Below are 27,180 nucleotides of genomic sequence, written 5' to 3' on the forward strand. Positions count from 1 at the left end.
AACAGGCATGCTGTCATATCTGTAGCAGGAGCTAATTACTGTAATTAAAGAAAATCTGCGTGAGCTGAAAGATAGGTTGCACTTTGAAGCATTCAAGTGAGAAGAACATTACCATTCTGATAAAATCTTTAATTGCATCTACTTACCTTTCTCAACAATTTTTTTAGTCCAAACAGTTTATAATCTTTTTTTAGCATGCACATGACAACTGCTTCAGTGCATTTCAATTTAGGCTATGGCTAACTTCCCTTCCAAAGATTTTAATAGATGATACTTTGCAAAAAATTCACTCAGATGTTTGTATGTGGTAGGCAATTCTCATCTGAAAACTCTTAGTTTCAGTAAAAATTATGTTATCAATCTGAAATGCTCCTATTCTTTGTACTTTAAAAGCTAATATTCCAAGGGTGAGTTGATGTACTGTTGGCTGTTGACCTCATTTTCATTGCTGCTGTTTCAGTTCTGCCATACAGCAACGCAAGGAAATGTATGGGCTGCTTAGTTTCACTGGTGTCCTTGAGAAAACCATAGACAAAGGGTAAATGTCAAGCACCGTGTTGGCTCTGCCCTACATCTGCTGCTGAGGAAAACTGGGCAGCAGCAGAGGTACCAGCAAAGAGCCTTGGAGTTACTGGCAGGCAGGAGTTTCAGCGGAGAGGCCAGTAGAAACCTCTGGCCTCTGTCAGCACTGAGGAGGGACATATACATGTAGTCCTCCTTCGGCAGCTGGAAGATCTGAAAGAAAGATAAAATAGCACTATCTCTTCTTTTTGGTAAACAGGAAGCCCTGGGTCAGAGGTAAAAGAGACTTCTCGTTCTTCTCTGCTGCAGGAAGCGGAGTGGCTTCACGTGAGCATTAGGGAGTTTGCTTTGGGGCAAGGTCTCCCCTAGCCCAGGGTTGGGAATCTTGGCTCACTTTCCCCTCCAGCAGCTGAAGTGCCAGCTGGGATAGGCTGGACCAAATCCTACCACGTTCTCCAGGAGTTTAAAATAATCTAGCTTAAAAGTAGGATTTAGTCTGTCTGAATTGGCAACTAACTGGCATCTAAGCTCGAGGGCATCAAGTGAAACGGCTTTCCCAAAGTCCCTAAGTTCTCTGTGGCCACCGAAAAGAGCTGGGTGCCCTCGAAGGCCACTTATCTCTCTGAGCTGAGATCTGGCCTTCCCAAGGGTGGGCACCTAACTGAGGGCATGGGGTGCCACTGGGGCTGTGCTGCGTAACCTCGCTCGGCAGCAGAGCGGCATGTCAGGCTCCTTGCCCTTCCTGGTTTTAGTGAAATACCAGTGTCACTTGTCTAGGAGGTTTTTTTTTCAGGGATTTAAGACATTTTCAAGCGCAGAAGTGTTGTCTAGGTGCCTAACTTCCAGAGAAAGATGCTGTCTTGGGGTCTGCACAGCTGGCCTGTGCAGGGAAGTTGCTCTCTTGGCTCGGCCCAGAGGTCCATTTAGCTCAGTACCCATCTGACGGGGACAGGGTGCTTCCTGTCGATAAGATGAGGACCAGCACGAACAACAGCCAAAAGCAGGTGCTGAGGAAAAAAATAAGAAACACGGCCATAAATAGATGCCATGGGAAAGAGTAGGAGAAGCAGGGTGTACAGGCAGATTGAAGTTTATATTTACAAAAGACTTAACTGCAGTTACCTCGTGTGTAAATAAACTTACTTTGGCAGGTGGGTCCTGCGATCCTGCTGTCTGAAGCATTCCCAAGATCTGGCTCTGTCCATCCATGCAATCCTTGTAGGCAGCCTGGCTTAAGTTTTACAAACCCAATACGCCACTGAGGTGGCCAGCAGGCCCTGGGACGGCACCTGAAATGCAATCACAGAGCTGAAGCAAGTCCTCTCAACGAAAGGCAGCAGAGGTCAGGGAGTGGGAGGCCAACGCGCCAGGGAGAGGCCTAAGGATGCGAGAGGGATGCGCTGAGGTAAGGACACTTGTGCACCCTGTATACCTTTTTCTGATTTCAAGAATCAGGGAGGTTATGCCAAACTGAGGCCTGTCCGAATACATGCAGCGTGTGCTTGTTAACGTTGCCTGTAACGTATTGCTGCCACTTTCAAAAAATTAGTAAGTGCCCTACCCGTGTGAGGTGAATTCCCGGAGAGGGCGAGAGCAGCGACAGGGGGACAGGGCACATTATCCACTTATTTGCCCATCTGAACCAGGGAGTTGACCGAGCAGCAGTCCGGGCAATCCTTTCTTCCAGGCACCTCAGCCGAGCGCGAAAGCCCAGCTCCGCAGCCCTAAATCTGCTCCGAGAATTTACTCGGAGCAAACGCCAAAGCCGAGCGCAACCCCTGCCGCTGCCCGCAAAGCCCTGCGTACCCAGAGCCCCCCAGAGCGAAACGGGCAACGCACAACAGCGGAGCTCGGCGAGCCGGTTGCAGCAACCGGGCAGCACCAGAGCGGTGCTCCGGCGGCGCTGCCGCCGCTGCCGCCGTGCCTGCGGGGTGCGAGTACGTGACGCCTATGTCCGGAGCGATTTTAAATGCTGACGTTAAAGGTGGGAGGGGGCGGCGGTGCCCTGAACCGGCCGAGCCGTAGGTGGGGAGCACCTGCCCGGGGGCTCCGCAGCAGGAGCTGCAGGCAGGCAGGCAGGCAGGCAGGCTGCCGGCCCATGTGGCACCCGCCGGGCGCACGCGCTCTCACGACCCGACCCCGGGAGCGCGCGGAGCCGCCAGCCCCAGGCACCCCGCAGCGCTTCCAGGAGCGCCCTTCTCCCGCCGCCGCCGCCGCCGCCGCCGCCGCCGCAGCTCCGCCCCGCCCCGCCGCCTGCCCGCCCCCGCCGCCGCCGCCGCCGCCGCCCGGGCCGCTGGGGGCGGAGCAGGGCGGGAGTGGGCGCGGCCCGCGCGCGGAGGGGCGGGTGAGAAGCCGCCGGGGGAAAGGACGCCCCCGCCCGGAGGGATCCCCCCGCCCCCCGCGCGGCCGGGCGGCGGCGCCGATTGGCTGCGGGAGGGCGCGTGATACCGCCCGCCGCCCACCCGCGCGCCGGTGCTGGCGGAGCGGCGGCGGCGGCGGGAGCGGGGCAGTCAGGTGGGGCGAGGGGCGGGGCGCGGCGGGCGCTGCGTTGCCCGGGCGACGGGGGCGGGCGGCGCGGCGGGGCCGGGCCGGGCCGGGCCCTCCCGCCATGGGCTGCCGGGACGCTGTCAGCGGGATAAGAGCGGAGCGGGCGGCCGGGCGCGCCGGCTCTGGCGGGGCGAGGAGCGGGTAAGGGCGGGGCGGGGCGGGGCGGGCACCGCCGCCTCCGGTTGCGGGGGGCCCGCCTGGCGGCGCGGCGCCGGGTGGCAGGCAGGCAGCTCGGCGGGCACAGGCCCTGCTGCGGGCTTCGGCGAGGGGGCGCCCCGCCGCGGGCCGAGGCCGGCGCCGGGAGCCGCGGTGCGTGGGCCCGGGCGGGCTGTCACCCGGCGCCTGCCGCCTCGGTGGCGTGAAGGTGCCCGCTGGCTGCCGTTGGCGGCTCCGGGCAGCCTGGCGGCCGCCGCTGTGGCAGGCGGAAGAAGCAGCCGCCGGTGGCGCAGGCGGGGCCCTGCCCGCCCCGCGGCTCCCCGGGGCGGGGGCCGGGCCGGGCCGCGGTGGCCGCCGGCGGCGGCGGGAGGGGTGGGTGCGCGCTGCGCGCCCTCCTCTTCCTGAGGGGCGGGAGCCGGGGCCGGGGCCGGGGCCGGCTCCCTGCGTTTGGCGGCTTTGTGTGAGGCGGCCTGCGGCCCGCGGTGCTTCTTCCTAACTTGTGGCCTCCGCTTTTACCGAAAGGCGACGTTTAATACCCGGTGTGCGCCTCCAGATGGTGCCTGCGGGGCTGTTTTCCGCCCCTTCCCGCGGCACCGGGGGCCGGCGGGCCTTTGCGGGGCGTTGGTGCGAAGCGGGAGCACGAAGCCTCGCTGCCAACGAGGCGTTTGTTGGAGACAGGCGATAGCAGCTGAAGGAAAGCAAATGTGGGCCGTTCACGGAAACGCGATAACGGTGACGGACGTGGAATACAACAGCCGCAACACTTCAGCACCTGAACTACGCCTTTCTATTTTGTCTACTAAAAAGAGTGGACAGAGGAGCAAGGAGAACTCTCCTAGATATTCTCTGAGCATGGGGAGAATGTGTGAAGATACTCTTCTGAGGAAAAAAAACCCAAAAACAAAAACTTAAAGAGTTGTACATTACCTGGTATCCCCAAATGAAATAAGGAGCTGCCTTTTATTTACCTATACAGTGAGAGAGAAGGCAGGGAAAGCAAGTGCATCACTGGAAATGAGAATAAAATTTCTTGTATAAGAGAAAGCAGAGCAATTGAAGAAATTTGGCAAGAGCATCAGATGACTGAATGTGGTGGCCTAGGAGCTGGAAAAGCATCTAATGTAGTTAAAAATGGGAACTGGCTAGAGAAGAACATCTGGATGGGAGACGCTTTTTTCCCTTTTAGTTGTAGTGCCACATGAATCAGTAAGACTTCAGTAAAGGATCTAGAGAAACTTGGAGTTTGTGTCACACAAGCTTGTGTCACTAACAGAATCGTACTGTTGCTTATGAGGTGGTGGGACAACCTTTGGCAGAAAAACCAGCAAAGAGATCTGTTTTAGTCATGTGTATCATAATCTTATGCTAGGTAGCAGAAAAGAGATGTCTGGAACACTTAGCTGTTCCTGAAGGAAGGATCTGAATTTGCTTGGACAAGAGACGATGTTTGCATGGAGCTTTTATCATAACAGGGCTACAGTGTGGTAAGGAGTTAGGAAAATACTCTTGAGTCTTCTTTTTGCCTTTAGCTGTAGGCTCACAGACCAATAGTGCAAAGAAGAAAGTATCCTCTTAGATACCTTAGAAAATCTGTGGTTTAGTGCCTCTGAGAGTTTCTGGTGGACATTTAAGACAGAGTGAATGAAGAATGAGAATGCTGTCACGTGTTGTCATAGATAAGAAAAAAAAAATCAGCTTTTCCTAGGGTATTTTAATTTTGCTCTTCTTTCTTCCTCGTTGTGCTTTGGACAGAGAATCTTGCAAGCTAAGAGCAAGTAGCTTTCAATGCCTTACTTCTAAAACCAAAGTTAATAGTAAATGAGATCTCAGGAAGTCAGTTGTCACTTGGTTTGTAGGACTGTACAGATTTCTTAAGAGGAGCTTTTTTTTAATGTCACTCCCTTCCCGCTTTCCCTCTCTCCTTCCCCCATTAGTTTTTTTTTACTGTACTTAAAGACAGCTTTCCACTAAAAATGTTTAATTGTAAGAAGTTCCTCTGTTAGGTTAGTAGCCATTTAATTAAGATTCTTCTTAAATGCTGCTTTTGCTTCCTCCTTTCTCTTAGTCTCTGGTAGGTTTTTCATGGGTGTCCACATCAGTTTTTACTGCAGTTTAAGACAAGTAAAAGAGGCTGTAAGTACCTTGAACAATAGCATAGGATCTGTTGGAAAGTAAGATAATGTGTAAACATTAGAAAAGAGAAACTACATTCTTAACACTTACTAAAAGTTGCTGCTTTTATATAGTCCTCTTTATAGTTAAACTCAAAGAGCATAAGCAAATACTATGTAATATGAACAAACACTTCAGGAGGCTCTCAGTTCTGTATTTTTATTGTCAGTGACTTCTTTAATAGGCCGCATGCGTCCTTATTAATATACAATTGTATACCTCTGCAGCTTGTACAGGGATGTAATTTCCTTCGTATTTGAAGAATTTTGCCATTGTCGTGGTGGTCTCTTTTCAAATAAGGTAACGTTGCACTGTTTTTGATACTTGTGTTTTGCGGGCAGAAGGGAGCAGAGGGAACGTAGGGTGAAATGATTATTTTGTAAGAGGATTCTGGCGCACCAGGAAGCGCTTGCTGTCCAGAACACGCTTGCTTGTCCTCTGTGGGCGAATTTAAGTTCTCTGGGGTGAACAGCTGTTGTCAAGATCTCACTAATACCTATTTTATTCCTTTTTGAGGAGATGCCAGGCTCTGTGGGCTTCTGTAGTGAAGAACTGTAGTAGCTGTTGCCTGAGATGTTACTACTTCATTTTCCTGATTCTTTAAGGTCATCTTTTTTGTGTTTGTTGGAAATATGTATTATAATGTTGGAAAAGGATTGTAATATGCAGTGGAGAGACGTCTGTGTGTATATATGTCTGGGGTTACTTTGACCCTTGCTTGTTTTTGCAGTTCAGAGACGGTTGTGAGAATGTTGGTTACTCTGGCAAATTATTGCTTGACGAAGATTCATAGGCCTTTAGATAGTATCAAGTAATTGAGCTGGTGTCATCAGAGCTATCAGCTCCTGCGATAGCACTGATCTGGAGATGATACACCTGTTTTTAGACTGGTACAAGATCAGGTAGAAGAGATGTGTGGTTGCTTCTGTTCTGTCACCTGGACTGATTTGTCTGAGCTGGCTAAGCTGATCGAGCAGCTTGTTACTGCTGGAGGGGGAGATCTCCCCTCCCTCCTGCCACCTTCCCTTTGCTGGCAGCGACAACTGCCTGATCGCTCAACATGGCAATTCAACAAAAAAAATCCAGCTGAAAAAACCTAGTTTTCTGCAAACCTGTGGAGATGAGTCATGTTGAGAAGGAATTGGATGAGCGCAGTGCTGGAGGAAGAGGAAGGGGAGAGTTGCTGGGGAGGAACAGAAGCACCTTCTTGCTAGTCATGAGTTGTCAGGTGGGCTGAGCTGTCTTGTTTAACTGTACCCTAGCTGCTCCTCAGGAGGTGGGGGCTTCTGCTAAGACTCAACAGGGTGTCTGCTTCAGCTGTCGTGGTCATTTAAGAAGAACTAATAAAGCAGCATGGTATGCACTAGATCCAGATTTTCTTTTCCTCTGTTCAGATTCAGGTCTTGCATTTGAACATGTTTTTCAGAGACTTGTTAAAATTACTGCATGAGAATGTCTTGCCTCCGGATAAAGCACTCTGTACAGAAGTGATACTGGAATGCGTGAAGGGGAAAGGAAAGGAGAAAAAGATGCGATGTGCAGTCTTGAGGTTTTTCTTGATATAAGCTATTAGTTCTTTATGGTTTATGTTTGCAGCCTGCGGTCTGATTAAAATCTCATTTTTCTGGGAAGTCAGTTTTTTTGGTATTAGCTATTAGAGTAGAAGTGTGAGTCTTGGTAGTGTGATTTTTTTTTTTTTTTAGGTAACAGTGCTGTGGTCTGTGTGAAGATATAGCTTAAATCTGATGCTGAGTGTGACATGAGACAGAACAAAATTAAACACAAAATTCATTAGCTTATGTGTGTTGAAGAAGGGATAGGTATGTAATGCTGTCATCAGCGTAGTGGAGTCCTCGAGTAGTGCTATATATTGGTACCACTAAGTGCTGAAACTTCTGTTGTATCTTTGTTCTGGCTATTTCTCTTAAGTTTCACTAGCTTTTTTAGTCACTGCTGCACATTTCATCTTTCATATTCTGTAGCTCAGGTATTTTGTGGTTTTGGTGTGTTACAGAAGAGCAGGGCTTCCACTCTTCTGCTTCTCTGACTTTTTCCTAGCCGTCTTCTCCCCTGTAGTAACTCACTATTGCCTGCGGTTGCTGTGGATGGGGTATTGCAGTGGCCACACAGCGGATAAGCACTGAAAGGGTTGTCTTCTGCACTTTGGAGCTTGGGTAGTTCACTGCAGGCATCTGGGGCTTGCCCTGTGACACTTGTGCTTGTATGGGGTTTTGAGCCATGTGGAGCTGAGGCACTGTGAGAATTACTCTTACATTGTGAAAGAGCTTTTCTGCACTTTCTGGCTAATTTGTAAGGTGGGAAGTGGAGGGCAAAAGTGATGAATGGTGGTTTGCGAAAGATGGTGGAAGGCTAGTGCCCGTTAGACTGTGTCTGTGTTGGAGTAGTTGAGTAAGCATCTGACAGTCTCAGCTAATCCTCATGTTTATGCATTCTTTGCCCTCTTTTCCTGCACCCAGAAAGTTGAGCTCCTTGATTTCAGTTAAAAGCATTGCTATGCTTCATGGAAAAGTATGGGACCATGAAGTACTAAATGTGAGGTGGGAGGAGAGAGTTCCTGGTTCTTCAAACTTCTGACAGTAGCAAAAAACCTTTTTGCTTTCCCAAGAGAAAACTGGGAAGATGAAATATCTGAATACTGTCAGGTAGTGCCAAATGTGAGGCTTCATTGGAAGCATTAAAACTGATGTTAACTTCAGTTTTATTTCAGCAAATACCTGACTTCAGCTATTCCTCTTTAGTAATGTGGAGGCATTTACTGAAGATTTGTGTTCTTGAGGGGGATAAGTGGCAAAAAGCATCTAACTAGATCTGTTAACCTCCGTAAGCAGCAGATTTGGTTAGGCTTTAGTGTATTAACTAAAAGATGAGGAATGAGTAACAGAAACAGCAATCTGAAGGGATGAATAGTTCTCCATGTCTTAATTCTGGAAAAGAGTGGATTAGTAAGGAAAATATGTAAGACTTAAGGAAATATTCCTGATGGTTCATAATTGTATTGCAGGAACTGATAAAAGTCCAGCAATATACTTTCACTATAATATTTCAAGAGTTGAAGTTTGTCCAGTTTCGATTCAGTAATTCAAACAGACACTGAAATAGTCTTAAAGTTAACCAAAAAGTGCAAGTCTTTCACCTTCCTATTCTTTCTGTTGGAAGGCAAGAGAGTTTAACAAAGCTAATTTCAAAGAATCGAGAGCAAACATTCTTATGACTTGATGTAGAGAAAACAAAACAAAAGCCCCAAACTGTAAAACTGTCTGTGCTACCTGAGGTTATCTTTGTATTACTTGCATCTTTCAATAAGGGGAGATTTGAGTCACTGAAGAGAGTATAGTTTCATTCTTGATTTGTATGTTTCAATTAACAAAAGATGAAAGGAAAGCAGAATTTCCTTTATGTGTCTGGATATAGAGATGAAATGCTGTGTGTGAAGTCTTTTCAACTCCCCAAGGTACTCCTAATTAATCTAGAACTATTTTTAGAAGCCTCAATGACTTCAGTTACAAAGTCAATTTGATTATTGGAGTCCTGCTAAATCCTTAGCATTTGCAGAAAAAATTATCATATGATGTTTGGTTACTGAAAATACTACTTGGCTGTGTATGTAGCCTTCATCTGGCACACTTCATTTGTCTCCCCAACTCTCTCTCAGCAGTGTAAAATCTTGTTTGTGTGTGCATGTGTTATAGACATCTATAGTTTGGGGACTTCTTAAACATAAAGTTTGGTTATTTTTTGCATTGTGGATGGATTTAGAGTTTTCTCCAGTGGTTCAGGATTTTCTTAAATATTGGTATATCTAGTAATAGGTATACTGGGGAATTTTATACTCATAGTCATTATTATGTGAAATTAAGTATAGTTATTGATTATAGTTTGTCTGTTGGAATCTATAGTGCTGGACTAATTTTGAGTGCTGTTTAAACTTCAAGAATAAAATAAAAATCCTAGCTGTTCCTTACTTGCTGGAGAAAAGCTACCTGAAGTGAGATGTTACGTGAGTCATTTTGCCTGTAGTTCTCTTGGTTGTTGACTGGGTCTTCTGGGGCCAGTTCAGTGCAAGAGGGGTCAGCACAGCTGGAGCAAACACCTCTTTGCTGTAAAGCCTGGGAGAAGGACAGGGTCTGCTTCCCTAAAGCAACCAAAGCTTTGTTGCACTTTGTAGAGAAGCTGTCAGACTGAGCTTAACAGGAATAAGTGTATGAAACTCTCAGATATTTAGGTAAATTATTTTTAATGCCACCCTCAGAATTGCTACCTGGTGTCTTGTCTGCATCTAATTACAAATAGAAAATATGGACGTCACTGACTAGTTTTAAAGCCCAAGAACCAGAATTAGTCTTCTGCCTATTAATGACCTCTTTTTTTTTTTTTTTTTAAACTCTGATCATTGATCTTCCCCTCTTATTTAGTTGCTTTTAGTGGGTACTTTAGACACAATGCCAACATTTATCTTAAGCACTTTACTTTCTAGTTTTAATCCTCTGACTACTAAGCTTTCGGTTTCAGGAATAGCCTTTACTCATTCATCTCCCTTCAGCAAGAGTGCCCCAAGATACTGCTCAACTTTTTTGGCCTCTTCCATCTCTCTGAGTATTGGTGCAATCAACATGTATAATCTCATAAATTACAAACAGATTTTTGTATGGTCCTCCAGATCACAATGTGAGTGGTACCATTTGTTGTTTAAAATAATCTCCAGGTAGATGCAGTGTGGTCTGCATACTTATAGTGTGGTCACAACTACAGTGTTTTTCCCAGTTGTACCGAAGACCACGCTATCTGCCTGCCTTACTGCAGATGAATGTGAGAGGGTATTCACAGAATCTGCCTGGTCTTGCAGGGCTGGTCTCTGTAGGCTCACGACTGGAGAGGCCCTGAGCTTCTGACTTGCTTTCTGTGGTAGACTGCTTCTTTCCTTTCCCTCTACAGAGTCTGTGGAGGTTAGTCTTGATCTTTAGATTTAGTCATTACTGTGCAACCATGGCTGTCAAGGCTTGCTTTGTAGTCTCTTTTGGGGTAAGTATCAAACCTAAAGCTTGGAAGAAAATATTTAGGAGTATTACCTGTATATATTTTAATTTAGGGACGAACTTGTTAGCACTCTGAGTGGTGTTCAGAACAAGGCTCACTTGGGAGCTATGCTGTTTCAGCCTTTTCACTGCTGCATGTTTTACAGATCTTCATCCTTCAGCTTTCTTTTGGAAGAACTTACTGATCTTTCGTAGCTTATTTTGTACATAGATTCTGTCTTGTGGAATATTTGTCAGTTCCTTTCTGTGCCACGTGTTTCTTACAGGTGTTGTCCTCTGGCACTTCAGATAAGATCTGGAACAGATCCTTGTCTTCAACTCTGCTAATGAAGCTTGTCTCTAGCATTTTCATGGTATTGGTAACAGCTTGGTATTCTTCAGTGCATTTTAGCCGGTTTCCATGATAGCAAGCATAGTTGTTTCTAACACAGTTAATGTGGCAATGGTTATCTTTGAAGGCCCTCAGCTTTCCTCGTGCCTATTCTAAGGAATGTTTATTCTCTGTGCCTGCATGCACTGGTCTGAAATATGCAAATTTTAAATGAACTGGAATGGATTTAATGTGGCTAACACCTATTTTGTAGTTACTGACTTTGGACAGTATAAGACCACAAGCTAAGCATAAACTTGAGTATAGCATATGCACAGGGATAATGCATTACTTGAGTGGAGGTGGTTGTTTGAGAGCCTGTCTTTCATTAGTGCTGTACTTTTGTAGATGAATCATCTCTCATCTTTTAACTTGATTTCAGGTTCAACAAGAATGCATTCACAGGTGTTTCGCGTTGTTTGACTAAATAAAATTCCATGTTAAGTTGAGAAGCTGTCCTAAAGCACTCGTGTAATGTGCAGCTAGCCTGTGGGATTCTTTGCCATTAACTCTGTCTCAAATATATTTCATCCAGACTCAAAAGGAGGAAATTGTTGATAATAAAGGGGATACAGATCTTCATAGCTCAAGGCAGGACCTGGTAATCTGCTGAATTTTTGAAAGAAGAACTTTCCTACCGTTGATCACTTAATCTCTGGTGCCTTCTTAGTACACAGTTGGTATTGCACTGCTCTGTTCCTTTATGACAGCTTGCATTGGTCATTATTACAGTTAACACTTCTTAAAACTTTGCACTAAAGACTCCTAAGAATCTTAATCTAATCCAATATTTTTTCCAAATAAGGGTCAGATATGTCAAATAGGTATTTATATGTGGAAAAACTAGTACAACAAAACTAAAATATTAAAATGTGCTATTTTTCTGCCAACAGATTTTCCCTTCCCCGCTTGATGGTACATGTAGTCAAAGTTTTTGATAGTGTGTTGTACGAGTAGACAGTTGGCATTTAATTCTAGTCCCCAAGGTAATAGCACTTTCCAAGAAGTAAATATTAAGCACAAATAGGGTTTGCTGGTGCTATGTGTTAACAAATTCACTTTTTAAGCATCCCAACATTACAGCAACATAATAAACTCTACTTGTAAAAGCCCTGTCATGAGTTAAAACAGGTAATACAAATTAGTTTTTTGCAAGTAGACTTTAAAATGATGAAGAAGAAAAACATCATGTGAGTACTTCACAATCAAGTAGGATGAGAAGTTGTAGTTTAAGTTAAATGTTGATTAAATGCTGTTTGTGTTTCACTGCTGTGAATGTTTCAGTAGCTTATGATGTACCAAAAGCTGCATCAAAAGTCACTGAATTGACCCTAATGAGACATTCTTAAAAATTGCTCTCCTGTCAAAGTAGACCAGTTAGGTTTAAGGAAGGATTTGGGTTTTTCTTCACTTACCTGGCATTCAGTGTGGTGTACCACAGGTACAGGTCTTTATCAGAAAAATGACATCTCTGAAACTGAGCAGTTGACCTGCCTGTACATGTACTGCCACTTTGTGTATCTCTAGGTGCCTGTAGCCTTGGGTATGTTTGCTAATTATAAGTTTGACTTGTTTATATGTATCTGATAGGTACCTTGGAAAGTGCCTGTTTCTTTAATTTGGCCAAATCTAGCATAGTGTTTGTCTGATCTTGTTTGCTTTTTGCCTTGGCATTCCTGTTCTACAACAGGAATGGCTAGTTCAGCCATCCATGTCAGTGTTCCATGACCATACACAACATAAAAATGAGTATTTTTATTTTTTAAGGACTATTTTTTCAGAAAGCACAGATAATATGATTTAAAATTCTGTCTTTTTCAGTGTAAGATACAATGCTTTCACATCCACTTAGAAGTAGAAATTTTCTAATTCTCAGGTTGTATAAACACTGAGCTGCATGGATTAAATTTTGTTTTAATACCTAGGCAGCAGAACATAAGTAGAGTACATCCTTATAGGAGGCTTAATATACTTGTAGAAGCAGGACTCTCGGGCTTCAGGTGTTGCAAGAGAAGCATCCCACATAGGTGAGGTGGGAGTTAAATGTAATTTTGATTTTACATAAAAGTGGCATTAGTAAGACTATACATACATAAACGCACTTGTATATACAGCAACACCGTTGCTCTGAAGGTCTCAACATACTTTTCAGTGTTCATTAAAATAATACTCATTTACCACCTTGTGAACTTTACACACTTTCCCCTGGTTAGTTAAAAGGACAGTGCATGCGTTACTTTATCCAAAAGTACTAAGCATTTTTATTTTTCACTTTTTTCTTTATTCTGGAGAGAGAGAGAGACTCTGAATAACTTGTTTGGAAATAATATTGATCTAGTGGATTACACAGAAGACTAAAAGCTAGTTGCTGAACTCCTTGATGACTCAAGGACTCTGTCAGAAGTAGAACTGTGCCAAGAAAATTAGCATCTACCTGCAGTCTTGTGATAAATTCTGTATGTTAAGAGGTTGCTTTTGCTCCAGCCTAATAGCTGGAGCAATACTGCCTTAATGTGTTTTAATAGGTTGTCTGCTTCTGTAAGCCCAACTAGTTAATAAATAATAGCAAAGGACAGAGCAGAAAGTGGTTGGAAATGAAGAGTAAGAAAGAGGTCTTCTGCGGAGCTGGAGTGTTGTGTGGTATGTCTGTTTTGAGAATGAACCAAACTTGAAGTGTCTTGGTTTTGCTCTTGTTTGCTCATGTTTTTGAATATCAGAGTTGTTGGATGGTTAGCAAATGTTGACTGCCTTTTGTAAGCTAGCTTTTGGCTGATTGCCTTGCATTGGTAAAACACGGCATCAAAGCATCTCAAGCTTTCTGTTGATGCTCTGCTTGAATTGCAGGTTCTTGTTTTCTTAAAGGGTTGTGTGTTGCTCCTGCTCTGTAACCTATTTTGGCAGTTACCTGGGGATTTGTTTCTAGCCTGTTTAAAGTTTTGAATGATATCAAAAGGACAGAAAAGGAAGAACGCTGATTTCAGCGAAGTTAGTTTGAGATTTTACTTTGAAGCTTTACTTGCATTTCATCACTAAGTACAGACCTCGAGGCAGCACTGTAGGCTGTGTTCCAGTTTTGTTCCAGGCCATGCTGTGTAGGTATTTCTCTATTGCACTCTCTCATGCTCTTTCTTTTCCTTTTCCAGTTTGCACAGAGGAATTAATCATAGTATTCCCTTAGTTTTATTGTTAACAAATTTCTTTAAACAGAAGGCAGTCAAATTTGGTGTCTGCTACTAACAAGAAAAAACTTAGTTTCTGTAATAAACCTGGCAATCTGTGCTACAATTGTGAAAGCCTGTTATGGAGTGTCTTAGTGTTAATAGCATGCCGGTGCTCTTCATTATGCCTGTTGTCCTCTGCTAACAGAAGCTTGAGTTGAAATTGAAAGTTTAACCCCAAAGTAAATCTGATTAAAATCACTGTTGATATAATCATACTAATGTTAAAATCATTGAAGAGGTCACAAGCATGTTTTCCAGAGCATAGATGTTAAGTACAAGCAATGAGGCTGGGACAAGTATTTGCTAAATGGAATGAATACTGTATAAAGTAAATGTAGCATTTATTGGCCAGTGGTGACTCACGTTTCCCATATACTTTATTCTAGAGAATGGATAAAAGGGCTACAAGTTTTGAACGGGAGGCCAGAAATAACTGGATTGTACAATGGCTTGTAGGAAGTACATTTTTTTCGAAGTGTTAATACCTACTAAAAATGCGACTTCATTGTACTCTGTACTCAGAAGGACTTGCAGCCATGCTATGGCTGGTCAATGTTTGTCTCTTACATAAAACAGAAGAATAGGCAACGTATAGCTACTTCGTGTATCCTCTTCACATGATCTGTGAAATAGCTTCTCCTAAGTTTATTTTTCTTGTGAGACTGGCTGTCACTAGTGCAGTAAGATACTCCTATAACTTGGCAGACAAGATGGCTTTTCTTGAAGATAACATAGTGAGCTACAGGAAATAAGGCTTGCAGGTGGCTCGTATGTGCCATGCATACCTTCTTAGGTACATTATCACTGTTTTACTCAGGCAGTCAAGCCTGACTACGCAGCTGTATGAACAGCACTCAGTAGCATGTTCATTTTAGACTGATAAAACTACTTACTAATGAGCAATTTGAAGAAATATATTGACATCTACTTTACAACAAATAGAGGTGGTTTAAGTAGTTCCTTTTTTGCTAGTACTAGAAAATTAACATTTAAAAAAGCCCTTTTTTAAAAAGAAAAAAGAGTCTGTGGTGAGGTAGGTTTATTGGAGCGCTAATTTGGGCTGTGGTATGAACTGGAGACCACCACCAAACTTTCTGCCTCTCCTTTACTCTTGCTGTAGCTGTTGGTTAACAGTTACAGAAAGTACTAATTTAAATTAGTATTATGGGATTTTTACTTCATTTGGCTTAGTACTGTATTACATTACAATGCTGCTGTAGTAATTTAGTGATTACTACTTTTTATTGTATTACTGGACATTCCAGGCCTTTCTGGGCAATGCATTGCTGAAAACATAACGAAGTAGAAGGCCCAGTTCACTCTCATATACAGAGTACTAGCTCTGACCCTAAGCTTTTGTTGCATTTTCTTCATTTCCCAAGTTGCACTGATGTTAGAGATAATACCATCTAATCATTAGCACTATATAAAGTTAGTATATTCATGATTCAGTATTCAAGACTGCTAAATTGGTCTTATTTTTAATTCCATCCTCTAAATTATTTAAAGAAGGATTTTGGTATTTTCTTTTAAAGGCTTAAAGTCCACTGAAGTAAGTACAAGGCATTCCTATACTTTAAGATGCTCAGCTGATGAGCAACTTCATAAAAATAGAAAAAAGTTCAGAGAAAATACAAGTTTCAAGTGCAGGAAATAAATTTATACCACAACAGCAAATAGAAAATAAGTCCCTCGAGAGCTGGTGCAGACAGGGGCCAGAGGGCAGATGTGATATGGGTTGAGTTATGAGGATGATCAAAGATGGGCATGAAGAAGGCAGATTATATGTGAATGTCAGATCATTCATGGTTGTGATTTTTTTTAAAGCTTGTGGATTTCTGTCCTTTTAGAAAGAAATACTATCTAGTAGAGGTAGTTTTTAATGAAATATGATAATCATTTTCTAGAGGGTGAAATGGAATTTTAAGAATGCGATTTTTTTTTTTTTTTCAGGGCTAGCTATGTGAAGCCCTGACACATTGTGTATTCCAAAACTGTGAGTGTCCTATTGGGACTGTACACAGCAGTGGTGAACTGAGATTCTGGTTAGGTTTCTTTCTGCTCTCTATGGCTTAGTTCATGTGTGATGTTTTTGGTTTTGGGGTTTTTCCCTAGTTGAGTGACATCTCTGAAGTCTAAGGAGAGGTTAAGGCACCCTACCTCAGTACTGGTGTTTTGTCTAGCATCTGCTTCCATATTCCCAGGCACCACAGCAGTTAAAGATGTGTCACTTGAAACAAAAGAAAAATTCTGCAGTAGAGTAGTTCCTACTTAAAGCAGATTGGCTGGCATACTTTCTTGGAGTAAGATGAAATGCTATGCTGCGTAGGGTGTAGTGTCAGCGTACCACAATCTGCAGCAGAAAGAGGAGGTGACAAGCAAGCTGAAGCCTTACAGTGGGGATGGATTTGTTGTTTTTAAAAACAAAACAACCCCCCAAAAACCATCTCTGCAGGTGTTTGCTATGTTAAAGCATCATCAGGGCAAGTTGTTCACTGACTTCTTTGAAAAACAATGTACTTTAAGTGCTCAAATCACTTGTCAGGAAACAAATATGAAAGGGAAGAAGGTTGTTTGTGCATATACAGCTTTTTTTTGGAAGCTTCTTAATTATTTCTTAGTTCTCCTTGTATTGTTCTTTGCCTCTAGTTTCAAAATGGATGAATAATGAGGTTATATCTGAAACTGTTTCCAAAGACATGTTTGTGCTGTCAGTCCATTTCAGAACTTCATTGCAGAAAAAGAAATGGGTACAACTGAGAAGTAGCTAGCACTTGTTGGAACGAGTCCTCCTAAAAGAAATTCTTCATTATCCAGCATGGTATCTCTTTACAATTTTTTTCTGCACTGTGGAATGAGAGCATCTTAATTCCTTACCAATTATGTATTAAATTCTTGCATTAAGAAGGCATGCTTGATGTCTTGTTGCATTAGCATCAACAAAATAGTACTTTATCTTACCAATGGCATTGAGAATTCACCCTTTTGCTAGAATATGGCAATATATGTTAAAACCATGTAACAGTGCAAGCAATGCAGGAAACTTGGAGATTGAAGTTTCAAATGGAAAGACATTAAAACATGATGGACAGCATATTTTTACATCTTCTAATAGTCTAGTACAACTGCAAAACCACTAGCTGCTTACGCTATTCAGTTGCAATATGAATTGTTGCAATATGAATTCAGTTGCAATGAATTGTGAATGTCAGCTGTATGGATAAGTTGGTTTTCTGTGAGGCTGTGGATGAAACATGTAGTTGCCAAGCTCTCAAAGGGGGGCCAATTATGAGGAGCTTGCCTGGGGAACCTGCAGTGTTTCTCTCCTTCCTTAAGGAGATCTTTCACGTAATGTTCATGCTCATCACAATTTTAAGTTTAAAGTTGAAGTTTTTGTTTACTTGCCACCTGAGAACACTAAAATAATGAATTTAGTCTTTCTTTTTTTCCTATCCTTGTCTCCCCTCCCGCCCCATTAATTGTGGATATAATAAATGTCTTCTGAGCGCTCACCTAGAGACCTTTGTAGTTGAATGTTTTTGAGGCCTTTCTGGGTTACTACGCTTCACGTTCCCATTGACAGCAAATGCATTTTTGGCTCTTTACCATGTCTAGAGTATGAAGTTTTAACATTTAGACTAGCTTGCAACCGGAGCACCCCAATTTGTGGACACTTCAGTAAACGAGGGTTTTGACAGTTGATCTCTGTATATACCTGATGTGCCAGTGGATATAACTTCTGAGAATTTTAGGGCTTTGTTAGAAACTGGACTCAGTTAAAATGTACTCAATGGCACCAAACACAAATATTCTAACACTAGTTTAAAAAACTGCAGTTAACTATAAGGAAGACTGGTAAGGAGTCCTGTTACTATTGAATGGCTAAGTAATTAGCACTTGTTCAAGATTTGAAAATGGTAGCAAAAAAATGCTGAGAGGTTGCAGAAATAAACATTGCCTCTGCAATTATTGGTGTCTCTCTTCTAGGAGACAGCAGAGAAAATACTCAGCCAGTCAGATGAAACCATACATTAGTATTTAAAGCATATTTAAGGAGCTTTTCAATCGTGTTTAAGTAAATAAGAGTATTTCAGGAGGATTAAAACAGTTTTTTTCCTTTTCTTAGATTGAATACACTCTAAGGATATGAGGGGAAGTGTGATAACTAGAAACTTGAAGTCTTAAAATGAAAAATTAATAAACCCTTTGACAGTTTAGCTTACAGCAAGGAATGTGGGATGTTGAGGCTTTATGAATGCATACTGTCTATAGCAATCATTTTTCTTGAGTTGTTACAGAATCTTTTTGCCCTTTCTTCAGAGCTCACAAAGGCAGAGCTGTTGTATGTGTTGTTTTGGTTTGACTTTTTTGCTAAAGGATGTATTAGGTGTAACTGTCTTGCTATTTCTGGCCATTCTGGAGCCAACTGGGAGATTGCTTCTCCCTGTTGTTATCTTAGTCTGTTCTTCATGACTCATTACAGCTAAAACAGCATTAGTTTAAAGTACTCTTAGGGGGGGAAAAAAATTCATTGCCTGTTTTCATCCTCTGTTAGGACTGGAGGGGGTTAAAGGAGTAGGAGAGAAGAAGTAACTCTTAAACTGCTTTCGTGGACTGTACAGAGCAGATACAATACTGTCCCTTTCCAATTTTATTAACTACATCTTCCCCAGTCCTTAATGTAATAAAGATTGGTTATCTGTCAGGACAAAATAGGACAGGTTTAAAATACATTTACGTCAGCACCTGACTGCACAATTCAGTTTCTGGTACTATCCATCACTTGTACCTAGAGCTGCAAGTGCTTCAAATATTATGTATGCAGGTAGTCTTCACTAAAAATTCATACTGTTTCTAGAGAGAAATGTTTAAACTTGCATACCTAGCTCATTTCGCATTTTAAAAACTAATGAACTTTATTATGTTAACTTGCCTTATATGCACCAATTATTTTCTCTGTAATAGGATTTCGGTTGTGCACAGTCATAAGCGCAAAGTGAAAACTAGAGCTTTAAAGCTCAAAAACCTCTCAAGGACTCTCAAACTTCAAATAGCTATCATAAAATGAGTTCTAAAACCAAAGAAACTGCGTATTAACCATGATGTATTTTTCTCTTTTTAAAAACAGGTGAACCACGGGTGATATTTTCAGAATATATTTGCCTTTTCTTCCAGACAGAAGATAAATGTGTTAAGCTGGCAAAGTAATTCTGGTAAGAATTTTCCTGTTTCTTCTACAGTGAATTTCATTATATGTATAAGTATTCACAGTTTTGGCATTAAAAGGAGCTTTCTGTACCATTAATGCTAAAAAACTTGCTCTTTCTTGCAAGGTCTTATTTTTTACCTAATAATTGCATGTAGATGTTTCATGATCAAGCAGTATTAATCCACCTGTTATCCTTAAATGTTATATTAAAAGTTATTTGGCTCTCTTTTTGCATGTTCTGTGCTTGGATGTGATGAAAATATTTGACTTTGAAGATTTTACTTCAACTGTTTATGCACAAATAAAAGGAGTTAAATATGCGGTACTACTCATTAAGTGGGGTTTATGTGGATTAAATGTTCTTATTTCTATAGCTGCCATCACTGGTTCCTATTTTTGTTTTGCCTTCCTCGGTGATCCTCTTGAGAGTTTTCTCAGCTGAGTCTTGCATTTCTTGTCTTGTTGGATTGAATGTTTGTTTTAAATGTTTCAACATGTACTAGTGCTGACCAACTAAAGAATGCTGTGGCATAAGAGAAAACAAAGAAAGTATTTTTATAAGATAAAGTGAATAGATGAAGTGTGTGAGTGCCTTGTATGCATTATCTAAAGTAAAATTAATCAGTTTGGGAATCAGTACCAATGCTTTTGTTACTTTCTCCTGAACACGTGCAGTAGAATTGTACCTTGAATTAAGTACACTATAGTAATAACTGCCACCCACTCAGTCTTGCTTGAAGGAAAACACCATGAGAGCTGGTAAATCTAAAGCATTATATTTCCGAAACTCCCATATTTATCTTAACTCATTATTTTTTTCTTTTTTCCCCTTGAAACAATCTGCATACTGTTGGAATACATAGCATGGTAGGAGATAATGTGGTCAAATAAACTATTAAAGAACATGTTAAATCCCCCACGGCTCAGTATGGGGGCCAGTTCTGTTCAATAACTTTATCAATGATCTGGACGAGGGGACCGAGTGCACCCTCAGTAAGTTTGCAGATGACACCAAGTTGGGTGGGAGTGTTGGTCTGCTGGAGGGTAGGAAGGCCCCACAGAGGGACCTGGACAGGCTGGATCGTTGGGCTCGGGCCAACTGTATGAGGTTCAACAAGGCTCAGTGCCGGGTCCTGCACTTGGGTCACAACGGCCCCATGCCATGCTATAGGCTGGGGGAAGAGCAGCTGGAGAGCTGCCTGGCTGAAAAGGACCTGGGGGTGTTGGTCGACAGCTGGCTGAATATGAACCTGCAATGTGCCCAGGTGGCCAAGAAGGCCAATAGCATCCTGGCTTGTATCAGGAATAGTGTGGCCAGCAGGACCACGGAAGTGATCGTCCCCCTGTACTCAGCACTGGTGAGGCAGCATCTCAAATACTGTTTGGTTTTAGGCCCCTCACTACAAGAAGGACATTGAGGTGCTGGAGTCTGTCCAAAGAAGGGCAACGAAGCTGGTGAAGGGTCTGGAGCTCAAGTCTTATGAGGAGCAGCTGAGGGAGCTGGGGTTGTTTAGTTTGGAGGAGGCTGAGGGGAGACCTTATTGCTCTCTACAGCTACCTGAAAGGAGGCTGTAGCGAGGTGGGGGTCAGTCTCTTCTCCCAAGTAACAAGCGATAGGACGAGAGGAAACAGCCTTAAGTTGTGCCAGGGGAGGTTTAGGTTGGATACAAGGAAAAATTTCTTCACCGAAAGGGTAGTCAGGCACTGGCACAGGCTGCCCAGGGAAGTGGTTGAGTCTCCATCCCTGGAGGTATTTAAAAGCTGTGTGGATGTGGTGCTTAGGGACATGGTTTAGTGGTGGACTTGGCAGTACTAAGTTAACAGTTGGACTTGATGATCTTGAAGGTCTTTTCCAACCTAAACAATTCTATGATTGTATGTATGTTTTTTGTACAATGCTGTGTAAGAGCCGCCTGTTTTCCCAAATACCTTTCAGAAGCAGATGAAGGCTGAGGCTCACGTCTAGGTTACAAAGAAAAGCTGAAACAAGCTTTCATTTATGCAGTGGGAGGGAATGCTGTGTGTCCTGGGCTTTTACCCAATAGATTTATAAAACGAGTGTTAGGGGTCATGGGCTATTAGCTAAAGTTTCATTGAAATAAACAAAATTCTCGAAGTTCATCCTTCCCATTCCCTTCCACCCTACATTGCTGTATTGATTCCTCAGTTCTACAGGCACTCCATTCTTTGAGGGTTTGGATATAGGGAAGAAATGGTCCTTTCTTCCCCCAGTCTTTTTTCCATAAGGAATGTATTTTCTGATGGGTTTAACTTCTGTACTTTCCTCTACTTGCAGCTCAGACATGAGCAGTGCCAGTAACTCACTGGCACGGGAATTCTTGACAGATGTCAACAGACTGTGCAATGCAGTGGTACAGAGGGCAGAGGCCAAGGAAGATGAAGAAGAAGAAACTCATATGGCAGCACTGGGACAATACTTGGTTCAAGGCCGTGGGTTTATTTTGCTTAACACACTGAACTCGACTATTGATCAGGTAATAGTTTTTCTTACCTGGTTATAATTTTTGTATTGAGCTTTGTGTGGATTTGTCTGGCTCGTGCTCTTCTTGGTGCTGGTTTTCTTGCCTTTTTATGGTAGAGTATATGAGTTAATTGTGAAGACTAGAAGTTCAAAAGGATATGTTGCAGTTGCATTCTGTCCTTGAGCAGGAATGGAAAAAGAAAAATTAGGCCACTCATAGACCTGTTTGCCAGCTGATAGTGATGGTTGCTAAACTTGTGACTAGTTAAGGCATGTGTGAAGCTCAAGTGCAGTAGCTGGGTGGAAAGAGGCAATAGGTTAGAATTTTCAAGAGAAATGAGTGTTCACTGAACCTGCAGTACAAAATGACAGTTTTTAATTTGAGAAGGTCCTTCTGGTTTAAGGCAGTAAAATTAAAATACACACCTTTTTATTTTGTTTATTAACCATGAGATATGTTTTTGCTCTTTAAGTAACTTGCTCCTGAACATAATAGTAAGTATTTTGTAACTTCAGCTCAAAAGAGAAAGCATTTTAGAAGAGGTGATCAGTTTATACTATTTTTTATGTGAAAGTCTAGCACACATCCCTGTAGCTGCAGGTGTCCATTTCCTTCTCTTCTTCCTCTTCAATGCTATTGGATATGTACTAAGTAATGGGTAGGATGAGATGTGCATTAAGTCTTTGTGCTTTGAAACTGCAGAGGCCAGTGTTTAAAATTAATGAACCAGGTGAATCCTGGTTGAGTTTATTCAGCCCTTGTCTTAAGTGAGGTCAGCTGTTAATGCTGGCCAAATTCATCTTGGAGATTTACCTTTCCTTCATGAGGTGACTTGTGCTAAGACTCTAGTCAGGTCTACTAGTTTGGTTCTGGATTCCAGTGGGTGCACTGGCTAAACAGTGAATCTGCAAGACTGCAATTATATGTAATTACTAAGAGGAATCCTTACCTCTTCTAGAGCCATGTTTTTTTTCATGTCAGTCAAGTTCTGAGTAGTCACTGCTAATAGAGGCTTCAAGACTAGAGCTGCTGGAAAAACAGCTGGCTTTCATGTAAGAAGAAAATGGGGGATTCCATGTGCTTACCCTCCAATAAAAACCCACTTCTGAAGTAGAAGGGGAAAAAAAGTTTGTGGCATTCTTCATGCAACATCAGTAATTCAGGAATTATTTCCTGAGGAAATCTCTTTTTTAAGAAGATGGGGGGGGAAGAGGAACTTGATTAATGAGGAACGTCAAATTCTGGAAGTGTACCACTGAAACTTGAAAAGTTAATATTTTGCTTTTTCCAGTCTTATTGTGCTTTGAATGCTGTATTGCTCATTCCCATTCTGAATTCATTTATCTTGTCTTGCTGAGAATACCTTTAGTAGCAGAAGAGAGTTGGGAGAATGACTTTGAAAAAGCTTAGTTTTCAGGTCTAATTGTATTGCATCAATAGTTTCAGATTTTTTTAGTTTTCATTTAAATTGATAGTCTCATCAGACAAATAGCTCTATAACCATATGTATAACTGTATATATTTGTTATATATATAACAATAACTGTTTAAGTTGCTTATCTCCATACATGTTAATTTCATTGCTACCTTGAATTTTTGGAGAAGGATGTTGCTTCAGCTGCATATCCCTGAATGATGTTAACTGCCAAAATGCTCAAGTCAGCTTTTTGTGTTTGGAAATTTTTGATCTTTAGGACTGAAACCATTCTGATAGTGCTGCATGGCACCCACTAAAGGAATTGTGTTTTAATTCCGTGCCTTCGCCTGTTCCTCTCTGCATTGGAAATTCTTAGTGTATAAGTCTAAGAATCCCAGTAGGAGTGAGGTTTTTTTTAGTGGTTATTCTGTTTTTTTTGTTTGTTTGTTTTAATTAAGAGTCTGATCTGATCTGAATTCTCTCAGTGCCAGGAGGCACACAAGGCGTGAACATCGTTCTTCCACTTCGATCGGTCCGCAGCTGCGTGCTCAGGAGTCAAGGGCCACAGCGCAGTCTTCCGTCGGTTTCCCCCTCAGGACATGACCTATCCAACTCCATCTCCTCCTCCTCACTTCGTTACCGATTTTCTCCATCCCCGCCATTTCTGATGCTCATTGTTTCTGCAACTTTTAATTTTTTTTTTCTGGGAGGAGGTAGTTGGCCTCCTGCCCAACCCCCATGACTTGGAGGGCCAGTGGTTTTTCTGTCAGGGTGGCCTTCCCTTAGGCTGCGTTGGTTCGCGGCACCTTCTTCAATTTTATCCGGTGCACCCTCCAGAGAGGGATCCCCTATCCACCACCCAGGGGACGTGCCTTCTAGCTGTGCAGCCCCAGCCGAAGGTTAATTAAGAGTAACCTTCCCTCTTTCCTCCCATAAAACTTCACCTTTCTATTGTGAGTCAACATCACTTGATAAATGTAAGCTTTTTTCATTTGCTTAAAGGTATTGTTTTGGAGAAAGTAGAAAGCTTCCCATAAAGTTCTTCGAAGTTACATTTTTGGAACTATAGAAGTTTCAAACTTGTCTTGGGCTTCATGTTGGCTTTGTTTAAATCAACAAGTTATTTGCTTTTGGCTCTTCTGGTTTTGTTCTTTGAGTGAGGAATTCCTTCAACAAGAGGGATTAGGAGAGCTTTGTATAGAAACAGTTGCAGTGGTGTAATAAATATCTGGGATGCTTTCTGATTGGCTCTAGTTAATGATTCTAGCACTCTTTGCAGTTAGGTCACTTTTTCAGTGCATAAAACAGCAGAAAGGCATAGGGAACTGAATGTTGGATAGCTTTGTAAAATAAAGAGGGTTAATCTAGTTTTTTAAAGTACAAAAACTTTTGTTTCCAACATAGGAGCTGACATGTCGGGAAGAGCTTCTGACCCTCCTCCTCTCACTGCTGCCATTGGTGTGGAAAATCCCTGTCCAAGAAGAAAAAGCAATAGGTATGTTTTATCACTTACAGTGTTAAGGACCTAAAAGAAGTGGTTTGTATGTTACTACAGAGCCTAGGACTCCTGACTAAAGAGTAGTAGTTCATTGTAATACATATCCTCTTAACATAGAATGAAGATGTGGATTCTGCAGAGAATTTAAACTCAAAAAATACCAATGTTCTGTCAGCATACAAGGAAGAATGAAATTGTACAGAGAAGGTGAAGGCTCTTGATCAGTATGAAAGGCAATGCTCACATTATTGTGTAGCTGAACTTGATGGTGGTGAGATTTTTTTTTCTTGTTTTCAGGTGATTTGGAGGGAAAAGAGATTTGAAAGAGTATATGACGTTTTTGATAATGTGAAGTGTTTCCTGATGAGTAGAAGGGGAAAACATACTGATTCTTCTTAAAAAACAAAGAACAAGTGATACATGCTGACACTAGAGATATAACGAGACAGACTTTTTCTTCTGAAATTGAAGAAATGGGAAGTAGAGAATAAACTTAAAGCCAAACACTGGACAACAGAGTATGAAAAGTACAATGTTATCAGGGAGACAGGCCCTGAAAGACAGAATAATACTGGAATGATTATGAACAGAACCAGGTTGCATTCCTTAGAAAATATGATGTTCTGTGTCAGAAACTGATGTGGTAATTGAGGAATCAAATCACAAGGGTTCAACTGACAAAGAGTCAGTTTAAAGTGCATTAAAGAAATTAAAGGGATGATAAAAAACAAATTCTGTGCAAAAACTGAACTGGGAAATGGCAGCAATTTGTTTGTTTGTTTTGGGCTTTTGCATATGTCTGATGCATTCTTTTCCCTATTAGAGGGTAAAACAAAGAGGATGAAACAAATGAAGTTACCTGTCTGTTTGAGAGAGTTCCTAAGGATTCTCACCTGAAGCTCTCCCAATGTTTTTTGCTATTTTAAACTCCTCCAAATTGAAGGCTTTTGTTAATGTTTGTAGACTTGGAGTATTTAAAGTGCCAGTTTCATGGTACTTGATATAATAAACTTTCCTGCTTGCTCAGTTGCATCATTCTTTTATGCTCCTGTAAGCACGATTGAATTAAAAAAACATTTTGGTTATCTTAGCTTAGTGACTTTTCCAGGGTTAGTTTAAAATGCTGTTGTATAAATATGTTTTAAGATGTTCTAGTTTTGTACTCTGCATAATGTACAGGTTTTGCTTCTACAAATTTCCTTCTCATAGTATTGATGCAGTAAACATGATGTGTATCCAGTTGTGCACTAAGAACTCTTTCTTGGACTGAAATAAATCCACCTCTATTAGGCAGCTTTTTTATTTCTGTGCAGGAAGTATAATTTGTTTGATAAAGTACTCCTGGTTAATTTCCTGCCTCCAAAGCAGATGATGTTTCTTCCTTACACATCACAACTATGACTTTATGAAACAGCAAGGCACAGTCATGCTTGCACATGGAAGCATCTTTTCTTTCAGTTTGATTAATGATTGTGTCTGTTGTGTGGGGTTTTGGGGTTTTGGGGGGGGCTGTTGTTGTGAACTATCACATTTTTCTAAATACTAAACTTACTTGGATAGTGGATACTTGCAATTGTTTTATGCTAGGTATTTTACTAGCCAAAGCAACCAGATGCAGTTCTGTCACTACTTAATGACGATGGATTTTATCTGAGAACATGCAGACTTTTTTTCTCTGCCTGCTTTTTTGACAGTTTATGATCTGAGTTTACCAATACAAATTAACGCGTAGTACTTGTATTTTATTCTTCAAAATCTTGTTGCCCATTGAATTGGATTTAAATTTTTTATTTGGTATTTTATACTGGGTACTTGAAAGTTGGGGGGGGGCGGGGCTTGGCTTTTGTGGGAATATTCAGCGTGCTAACCATTATCCTTTTCTGTCTCCTTCTTGTCCCTAACTATTTCAAAAGCCGCTACTTTTATTTCTGCTTTTTGTTTGGAACAATTAACGCTGAAGTAAACACTGAGGTCTGTATACTTGAAGATCTGCAGTGTTTCTGAGTAGAGAAATTTTTTTTTGTATTACCACTAGTATGCTAACAGTTTCTTCTTCATGCATTCTAAGAGGACTGAGAGTTAATGCACCCAGTTCCTGTAGCAGCTCAGTTGCAAAAAGTGACAATAATTCATCAAGTTGAAAAAGACCTTTTTTCTTCCCCTTAGAGTTTTTCTTCACTTGTGGGATAGGGCTGCTTGGCAATACTTATAGTGAGGCTTTGAATATATCAAATGGTATACACAGAGTAAATATTGCTTGAGTAACTGGCTAAAACTGCTTCCATAGCTAGGAGATCTCAGAGTTGGTATCTTGCTGATTAGTATTTTACTTCTACTGTATTAGTATGTCTAACTTATCCAAATTTAAGTTGAATATAACTATAGGCTTGTGGCTATATTGTTTCTTTATATCCTATCTGTAATAGGCCAAAAGATTTTCAGACTAAGCTTTCTTCCTTTTGTCTACCAAAAAGTCCTTTCATCTACCTTGATAACATCTTTTCTTAAGAGAATGGAATAGTGATGCCTAC

At 41.8% G+C, this 27,180-nt stretch overlaps 1 protein-coding gene across 6 annotated transcripts in view; it reads left to right on the forward strand.

Annotated features, from left to right (window-relative positions):
- The first annotated feature begins 1,848 nt into the window (after nucleotides 1-1,848).
- LYST (lysosomal trafficking regulator) overlaps nucleotides 1,849-27,180 on the forward strand; it is an 89,417-nt gene continuing 64,085 nt past the window's right edge. For 5 of the 6 annotated variants that reach the window (XM_082306788.1, XM_082306791.1, XM_082306790.1 and 2 more), the window contains exons 1-4: nucleotides 3,122-3,210; nucleotides 19,171-19,255; nucleotides 21,548-21,746; nucleotides 24,556-24,646. In XM_082306788.1, the coding sequence (XP_082162914.1) occupies nucleotides 21,555-21,746; nucleotides 24,556-24,646 (283 nt within the window). In that variant the 5' untranslated portion in view covers nucleotides 3,122-3,210; nucleotides 19,171-19,255; nucleotides 21,548-21,554. Of the gene's footprint in view, nucleotides 1,928-3,121; nucleotides 3,211-19,170; nucleotides 19,256-21,547; nucleotides 21,747-24,555; nucleotides 24,647-27,180 lie in introns of those variants that run through there. The other variant, XM_082306789.1, reaches the window with a different exon arrangement.

Source organism: Platalea leucorodia (genome assembly GCF_965183815.1).
Source record: "Platalea leucorodia genome assembly, chromosome: 3".
NCBI classification, from domain to species: Eukaryota; Metazoa; Chordata; class Aves; order Pelecaniformes; family Threskiornithidae; genus Platalea; species Platalea leucorodia.